Source organism: Fukomys damarensis, unplaced genomic scaffold (genome assembly GCF_012274545.1).
Source record: "Fukomys damarensis isolate Sample0158 unplaced genomic scaffold, DMR_v1.0_HiC HiC_scaffold_9, whole genome shotgun sequence".
Taxonomy (NCBI): Eukaryota; Metazoa; Chordata; class Mammalia; order Rodentia; family Bathyergidae; genus Fukomys; species Fukomys damarensis.
This window is the reverse complement of record NW_022900921.1, coordinates 24239812-24249222: the sequence shown is the minus strand read 5'-3', so window position 1 is coordinate 24249222 and position 9411 is coordinate 24239812. Positions and strand designations below refer to the sequence as shown.

The 9411-nt window shown below is 50.7% G+C and overlaps 1 protein-coding gene across 1 annotated transcript in view; it reads right to left on the bottom strand.

Annotated features, from left to right (window-relative positions):
* Positions 1-4206: 4206 nt before the first annotated feature.
* Positions 4207-9411, bottom strand: part of Neurl1b (neuralized E3 ubiquitin protein ligase 1B) — a 26127-nt gene continuing 20922 nt past the window's right edge. The window contains exons 3-4 of the mRNA XM_019207223.2: positions 7218-7343; positions 4207-6897 (exon numbers count right to left, since the gene is read on the bottom strand). Of these exons, the coding sequence (XP_019062768.1) occupies positions 6653-6897; positions 7218-7343 (371 nt within the window). The 3' untranslated portion in view covers positions 4207-6652. The remainder of the gene's footprint in view (positions 6898-7217; positions 7344-9411) is intronic.

Below are 9411 nucleotides of genomic sequence, written 5' to 3'. Positions count from 1 at the left end.
AAGAGTCTGCCTTCCCCTCTAGGTTACCGGCAAAGGGAGAGCCGGCCTAGTGACAACCCAGAGGCGAACAGAACCGACAGAGGCAGGTACATGATAATACCATGTGAACACCTGGATCCGGCCATTCCTGAAGCCAGAAGTTTGTGTAAGCCAATAAATTCTACTTTATTGAGTTTTGGTCAAAGTCTATATTACTGTGATTATTTTTCCTTTATTTGAAAAACATTCTGATTATTAGATGGCATCTGTGAAAATGTTCTCTGGCCCAGTAGAAGCAGGTAGCATCATGGGAAGGACACTGTTTAGGAGAAAGGAGACTCTGGCTAAACTGGGGAGCCTCTGCCCCTGTCCAGGGCCATGGGGAGGAGTATAAAACGTGCCTCAACTCTGGAGCAGGCTCATCTGGGGTCTGATCCTATTTCTACCCTGGAGGGACCTTGTACCTTCCCCTGTAAAATGTGGAGAACATTGCTGGGAAGACTCATTGTGAGAATGTGTAGTTTCATGGTTTCTACTGCTGGATAAATGTTGGCTCGTTTCTCTTAAATTCAGTGTCAAGTCAGCATCGCCGAGCTGGGCTGTCACTATGCAGGAAGAAGAGGCCAGGGCATCTTCTGCATCTTCTCCTCCACTCCCCTCTCCTGATACCTCTGTGAGGCTGAGGCTCAGCGCTGGCCTGGAGAAAGCCCAAGCAAACGCGCCAGCTTGGCCTGGCCTCCTTGTGAAATTTACAGGCTTTATCTCCACCATGACTAAATTTGGATGTTAAAACCCCAGGCGATCAGCCTGGGAATTCCTGACAAATTCCAGCAAGGGCCGGCTGTTCTCTTTGGTTTTCACAGAGTAGGGAGATTTTTTTCCCCCCAAGTAACAAGTTTAAATGAGAAATCATACTTGCTCATTATAGAAAATGTGGAAAACACTGGAGATCACCCAGAATGGCATCACTCAGACATAGTGCTTGCAGACATCTTGCTTCTTGAGACAGAATTCTTTTTTTGGTACCAGGGATCGAACTCGGGATCTTGCGTTTGTGAGGCAGGTGGTGGAACCACTGAGCTAAATCCCCGGCCCTCTTGCTTCTTGTTGGTCTTTCCATTACATGGTCAGGTTTTTGCATGATTGATTGCTTTTCCACAACCACAAGATCAGAACATATGCACAATTTTAGAACTTTTTTTCCACCGTATTTTAACTTCTTCCCATGTTAAAAACTGTTCTAACAACTGTTGCTGAATGTTCGATGCTATGCCTAGCACATTACTGGCATGCTCATGCATACCCTAAAATCAGGAGCTATCATGATTCCTGCCAGGCAGAGCAGGAGACTGAGGCAGAAAAATGTTGTCTAACCCGATGCCATGGTCAGACACAGGCTGACGTCATGACTAAAGCTCTCTCACACTTCCTTGCTTACAGAGGGGTCTACTTGCCGGTCCAGCCTGCATTTGTTGTTCTCTGGGAGAAAGAATTGGCCACCTTCAGTCCACCACATCCTGGGTCTGACCAATCAGAGCGCGTATTTCCCTTGTCTCAGAGATTGGTTCAGGAAGGGTTAACATGTGATCCAAATTAGTCCAAACAGGGAAGACCTGAGGCAAGAAGTAAGTGGGACCCTCAGGCTGCCATCTTGAGTACCTGCTTGAGAACGGGACCAGAAAAAAAGGCAGTGGGTGTAACTGAGCCCCTAATGCAGTGTTTCAAACGTTGGGCCCACTTGCACCCAAAGAACAATCTACCTCTGACTTTGTTACCCAAATTGGTTATCCCCTTATGCCCATCCAAACTGGTTTTCTGTCACTTGTGGTCAAGAGTTTTGGTGAATATACTCTGCTTGTTGAGTATTAGGGCTGCTCAGTTTTACCATTGTAAATAACACTGCAGCCATCATCTTCACACATACAGCTTATCTTTGGTTCCAATTATTTCCTTGTGACATCTTAGTGGAAGTGAGTTACTTGGCAAAAGGGCCGGGCATTGCCTGGGCTCCACAGACAGTCAGCAATTTGTCTTAAGGCTGGTGACGATTTGGATCCCTCACCTCCACTCCTGGACACTGAATGCAGGTGTGATTTTTAAAATTGAGTCCTGAAGAAACTTTATTTTCTTTTAACAAGCCAAGGTTGTATTTGTTTTTCAAACAGGAAAATTATGTTAATATAAAACAGATAAAAACAGACAAAAATCAAAACACACAACACACAAAAGCACAATACACAAAGACCAGTGCAAACCCTTTCCAACCCACTCCCCTTTAAAATCTTTATTACAATTCCCCAAAGATTAGACTGTATTGGAGAGGTCACAGTATTGAATCAGAAAAATAAGAACAGACACATTTTAAAAGGTCTGTACATAGGTTGTGGGGAGTGGGCTGAGGGTGGACACTGTATCACTCCAACATCCAAAATAATGCAACAGGGTTTCAGTGATTAACCACAGGTTTCCAGAACCCTACCATGTCTGCTTGTCCTCCGTCCACTTTTAAAAAGTTGCTTTTAAAAAGGATAAAAAGTGCACAGACACTTTCATAAGGCACAGACAGATTGTTTTACAAATCATTTCATTAGGGACTTGGATAAGACAATGAGACAGTTAAATACCAAGAAATACCAGGAGGCCACATGTTCCTGAGCTGGTGTCCCCCTGCCAGACTGGGGCATCAATGGGGTCCAGCAGTGGGAGGTTATTGCCTCTCATTCACCAAGTCTTTGCACAACCACATTCTCAGCTGGCACAGACTCCCTTGGGGTTCTCCTGGGCCTTGGGTGGGAGTTCCAGGACCCGGATGTAGCAGGTAGCATGTCCCCAGTGCCCATGGCATGACTTGCAGGTAATAGTGAGATCCCAGGGGTCCCCCATTTCTAATGCAGAAGAGGCTCTGCAAAGCATGCTGCAGACTCAGCCAGGAAGGCAGTCAATGGGCACTTACCTACATGGACAGGAGGCAACGGAAAGGCCAGGAGAGCCTAATGCATTCTGCCTTCACATCTCAGGGCCCCATTCATATTATACCTCTGGCATCAGAACTGGGGCATGGTCCTTCTGCTCCATCCCCTGCACCTCATACCAAAGGAGCACTCAACAAGTATTTGTTGAATGGCTTTGTGCATCTGGAAATGTTGTACCAGCCCCTAAACATTGATAATCAGTTTTCTGCTGCAATCTGACTATCTCCTCCAGACCACGAGCTCCTTATGGGCTTTGCCTTTGGTCTCCGTTCTCAACCCTGTGCCCAGAATATACCCTGTGCTCATCAATGTCAAATGACTGAAGAAATGGGGCTGCAGGTCAGGGAGCAGCTGCCCCAGAGTGGCTAAATTCCAAGGCTCCTCATTCTGGGAATGCACTAGAAGAGGGGAGCTGGACTTGCCTTGGGAGCACCCCAGCTTTCCAGGAGGCTCCGCGTGGAAAGGGAAATGGCCATGACAAATGTGGTGTCGCCTGGTCTTCCCCATCCTGCCCATGGAGCCCTGGCTGCTGCGGCCCTGAAATGGGCAGTGAGCCTAGTAAGCTGGGAGCCAGGGGCCCTGCACAAGGCTATGGCCCATTCCCAAAGCTGCCTGCATGGGCACCTCAGTGTAGCAGAAGACTTTGGGCTGGAGCCGAGCTCTCCCATGCTCAGCTTGGCTGGGAGAATGTGGCAGTGAGCACAGGAGCCAGTAAAGGAGGATACTTGTCCTTGCAGGATGTAGGCAGCAGAGGGGCTGCAGCCTGGAAACTTCCACAGGTACAGGTGCCCAGGCTCTGACCAGAAATTTCAAGGAAGAAAACACGGACAGCCCGGAGCTTTCTGGGGCCCAGGGACAGGGGTTGGGTAGCATGGGATTGGTGCCAGATGTGCCTAGGCCTGAATCCCAGCCCTGCCCACTTCCTGTTATTTCATCCTTAAGTCACTTCACTTACAGCACCTCAGTTCTCTCACCTGTCAAATGGGGACAATATCTTCTTTCCTGGATTCTGAGAATCACTGCTCTTCACACTTGAACACCTCTGACTGGAAGGGATTATATAGTTACGGCATCTTAGCTAAGATTGGCAGTAGTTTCTTAATGGTACATAAAATGGTGTCTTCTTATCAGAGGTGTCTCAGAAGTGACTGGATATGGCACTAAGACCAGCTTCCTGGGGTGAATGCATGGAGGTGCCTCTCTAGCTCAGCGCAAAGGCACATAGTAGGTAAGAATAAAAGATATCCTGGTTCTCTTTCCTCCTTCCCCACCCCTTCTTCAGATGAAGCATGGCAGAAGATGTGCCCATCCCCTAAGTATCAGGAAATGTCTGGTTTTTTAGAACATAAACACCCCCTTAGCGCCTCTGGAAAACAGGGAGGCTCTTTGTAGCGGCTGCAGAGCAGGTTAAACAGGCCAGTGGCTCCTTTCTTTCCAGGTAACAGGTCACCAGCAGCATGCTGGGTCCACCCTCAGTCCGGCCCTCAGCACTGGTTTCCTGGTGGTGGCTACATGTGACCTCTGCTGGAAGTAAGGGGTCAGCTGGGAATGGCAGGGGGCAGGAAGGAGGCAGCCAGCTCTCCCAGGCCACTGGTGCTGTCAGCATTTGTGACGGTCTCAATCTGGTTGGGGGACGGAGCCTATGGTGGCTTTGGCCGCACCACCCAGCACACAGGGAAATGAAAGAGTCCTGCTGAGCAAATTCAGCTGGGCACCCAGGGCTGCCTGATCCTTAAACTCTTACCGTAGCAAACACTGAGGTTCTAGCATCTCCTCAAAAGATTTTGCTGCAAAGGTAAAATGTGGGCAGATCCATCAAGGGAAAGTCAGAGATCAGGGCGTCTGGCTGGGTAAGAGAGTGGTGCTTCTGAAGATCAGGTCAGAAAACCAGAACCACTCCTAGCCAGAGAAAAAGCACTTGGCCCAGGACCTCCAGCATCCCGGGGCAGGGGGCATGGGCTGATCTCTGGGACAGGATCTCAGGAGGCCTAGCCTAGCCTGGCTCCCAGCAAGGGGTTGTTAAATGAATGCAACAATTCCCTGAACATTTTTCTCTCCCTTTCTCCCTCTTTCAGCAAGAGATGAAGTGATTAGGAGTTCTAAGAAAAATGCTAACTGGGCCTGGAATTTAGCTCAGTGGTGCTACACCTGCCTGGCAAGTGCAAGGTCCCGAGTTTGATCCCCATACCAAAAAAGAAAAAAAGAAAAATGCTAATTGTTCTTTGCAACCTAGCTTAAACTTTTTAGAATGCTGGGCCCTTTCTCCTAAGAGCTAAGAGAAGAGCAGTGCTTGACTTCTAATTAGGAACCCAGAAACAAAAAGGCCAAGGAACTGCCCTAAAGGCGCGGCTTGGAACAGGACAGAGGGGGAGCCCAGGCTGGGGCAGGAAAGGAGGAGCAGGCGAGTCAGCCCACGAGCCCCAGGTCCTGCATAGATGGGGTCTGCAGAGATGGGCTGGGTGAGGGCCTGATGTCAGGGCCAGGGTTGTGGGAAACACAAGCAAGCAGATCTCGGAAGAGGAAGAATCCCAGTGTCAGCACTTTCAGTTAACATCTCAATGATTAGTTAACTACTCCTCAGTTCACACCTTTGTAATGGAAAGGGAAGAGAGGCCAGAAATCAGAACAAGGAACATTACAAAGCCTGGTGCCCCTCATCCTTCTGGTGGCAGCTTCTAGCCCCAGAAATGCCACAGCCCCTTAGTGCCAGGCCCAGGGGCCACCCCTGGAAATATGGAGAGCTGTCTGTGCCCTGTGGTGGCATTCCCAAGTTCCATGTAAATCACCTGCCTCTAAGGTCCTCCCTCTCCCCAGGACAAAAGTGCCTCCTCCAGTCTTCTCCTTGGAGAAGGCGAGGGTGTTAATAAAGATTGAAAGCATCCTGGGAATGAGCCAAGGTGCAGTGTGCTTATTATGCAGTCTGAGGGCAAAGGGCGAAAAGATGCCACAGCCCAGAGTGTCCAGCCCTAGCACCCATGAAAATGCTCCTCCAAGACTAAGAACCAAAAAAAAAAGTGAGTGTCTCCGATGTTCTCCACCCACCTTCCTGCCACCAAGAGCGGCTGCTTCGGAGCTGTAAACAATGAGTTATTTTTTACCTCTCCTTAGAAAATCTCAGTTCCTCTTTTCTATACCATCCAAGAGAGTGCTGTGTAAGTTCAGACCATGTACACTCAAAACCAGCTTCTGTCCCAGCCCCAGAAAATGAAGTTTCTAGTTGCACTGACATTTGGGCTCTGGACTGCACAGTCCTTAGTGTTAAATAACCTCCTAGATCCAGGATCCCTACATAAAAGACCTATGCATTCCTGGCTCTCTCCTCACATTCTCTCTCCGTGTGGTCTCCCCTCCCCCCCCCTCACACACTCAACCCAACCCCAGAAAGAAGCATTGCACAGACAGAGGGTGCCGGTTCCCAGCTGAAAGGTCACCACGGGACAGGGCATCTACCAGGCAGTTCCTGAGCTCGCTTGGGATGGCCTTTTGGGGGCAAAGCACTTTGAGCCAGAAGCAACTCTTGCCTGGGCTCAGACCCCCAGGGCCTCGTCTCCACAACTGTCACATGTTGCCCACCATCGGAGAGTGGCACACAGGAGATGGCTCCTGCCCTTGGACTCCCTGGTGGCTGTGGTGGCTGCCCAGTCCAGTGGGAGCTTCAAAAAGGTGACCTTGCTGCAACGAAGGCTGGCTGGAGGGCCAGGCTAGGGCCTGTAGATCTTGATGACATCCTTGATGGGCCGCCGGCAGATGGGGCAGCAGGCCCGCGCCTGCCTCTTGAGCCGCAGGCCGCAGCTGTGGCACAGGCACATGTGTCCGCATGTGTAGATGACAGTGTCCACCTCGCTGTCAAAGCACACCGTGCACTCGCCGTTCTTGCTGCCCGCTGGCTCTGGTGCGGAGCATGCTGGGGACACCGGGGGACTCAGTGGGGAGCTGGGGGCTGTCACTGCCCAAAGGGAGAACAGGACATCCATTAATATGCAGTTCCTGGTTGGGCTGTGCTGGGGCAACCCCGAGAATGTGGTTTCTAACCAGGAACCGGGGGGAAAATGATTTTGAAAATATTTTGGTTTAGCTTTCTGGTTGTGCACCTTTTCCTACCCTTCCATCCCACCAAGCATCGAGATAAAAATCCCATCACCCTGTGGGAGCACAGCTGCATGCTCCTCCTCCAGCAAAGTACAGCAGAGGCAAGGAGCAGATGTCAGGGGAAGGGAGCCAAGCCAGCACCAGCCCCGGCCCCTGCCAGGGTCTACACTTTCTTACCCAAGGATGACTCTGACGCCGAGGAGGACTGGTTGACACTGAAGGTCATGTCTGAATCGCTATCGTCCTGGGAGCCACTGAAGGAGCCTGACGGAGTTGTAGTTGCGGGACTGGACTGCAGGGTACCTGAGACCCAGAGAGACTCCATGAGCGGCAGCAGGAGGCTGGACACGCCCTGCTGGACCCTGCTTCCTCCCCGCTTCACAGCTCAGCCTCCCGAGCGTCCAATGAGAGGACAAGAGCCACGCCCACACCCAGTGCTCTCTGAGGAGGAGGAGCTTGTGTGAGTGCGATGGCCATCTGCTCTTCTCCTGCCTGGCCTCCACTTCCTTTTATTTCAGAAACAGCACTGGGCTGTTCTTTAGGGGCACTATTTCACTCTCACATGTCCAGAGCAGGCCAGAAAGAACTTCCACTCCTCAGTCCTAGGGGTGATTCAGGGAAGGGCAGAAAGCCAGCAAGGCCCCTGAGGCCCTATTCTGTGAGTTTCTATACAACTGCTGTGCAAGAAAGGGCTCATTCTACTGGGAAGTAAGCCTGGCACTTCGGGAGCCACCCTGTGGCATTGGTTGGGGTGGAAAGAGAGATGGGATCCTGGCTATTCCTGACTCCATCCTAGACTTCTGAGTTAGATGTGCTCATAAATTTTCCTTTTTGCTTAGAGCACTAAAAATGGGGTTTTTGTCACTGTCAACTTAGGGACCTTAGGGTCCTTGACTGCTAGTGTAGTCAACATGGTTAAGTTTTCTCCCCCAGGCTCACTGATTCAGGTAACAAGATGTTACTTCTTAGGACAAAGAGAAATTCCCTTTCCCTTCCTCTACATGAAGAGGAATGGTCAGATAATGTTGCAAACGGCTGCTCTGAGATAGGGATCAGGAAGCACTCCCTTCCCTTCTACTTTCTCTTCCTAACCACTCAAGGCTCTGCCTGGTTACTGTGGAGGTGCTAGGGTGAGGTAACAATGATTCTAGGCTTAGTCCCCGCAAAGCCCCAGAGGAACTTGGGCAACTCATCTCAGGCTGAAATGATGCTTGTGTCTGAAGTTTCTTCAAAACAAAAAATCGCCAAACAACTACCCTTGACACCCTGCTCCTCCTCTTCCCTCATTCGGACCCCAACAGTTGCCACTGTAACTATTATGGCTGATTAAGAAGGCTGTGCTAGACACCTGCTGGAGGCATGGGCGCACCCCTCCCTTTATCCTCGTCACCACCCCACTGTGCAGGTGCTACTCTTATTCTACCCCAAAGGAAACTGAGGCTCAGGAGAGGTTGTGATGTGTCCCACACCTTTACAGCTGACCAGCTGTGTCTCTGAGACTGCCATTTAATTTCTGTTTGCTTTGATTCCTGTGTGCAGACAGGGTTAATGTTTATAGGTCATTGGGAGGCTGGCATGCAGTGAGGAAGCATATGAAAAGTCGACTGATCCTCTCGTCTTGAGGTCTGGAACCATGAGAGTGGATCTGTTTTCTCTGGGAAGTGTCCCTAACCACTGCCCACACTCGGCCATGCTGGGGGAGAGGCCCCACACTGCAGCCCTGTCATACCACACCTGTGAGCTGCTCACATGCATGCTAGGTGTACTGTCCTCTGGGGGGGTCCTGTCCTGGAGCCCAGGGCCTGGCCCATTGCTTGTGGGCTCTCCGTGTCTATTAGGCATGGATGAAGGCAAGAATCATCCCCAAATAGGATGGCTTAAGCCAACTCCCTTTCTGCCTGGATGTGCATGTGCCACTGAATTTACTTTGCATTATGTATGTCACAAAAAACACGAATAAATCATAAGAAGGAAAATAAAACCACACTGGCCATTTATAGACGGCATACAGCCTGCAGGTAGAGACCAGCCAGTTACCAAGGTAGCTAAATGGTTTACAAAGTTTGTCCAGGGCACAGGACGTGCATCAGTGGGGGACCAGTTAGGACTATATCTTCTGGGGTGCACCCACACCTATGAAAGGGGAACACTGGCATGGGCGCAACCAGGGACAGTCTGGGGTAACAGATGGTGACAGATGATCCTGATGCGCCCCATGCTGATGACAGGCCGGGGTGGGGGGTAGGAAAGGGTGGTAAACCTGCGCAAGCACAGGGGGCCGGGCGCGACTCACCTAGGAGGCGCAGCTGCCCGGCAGCGCCTCCACGCACAGCAAAGAAGGCCCAGAGCGCCTGCGTGGTGTCGACGCACA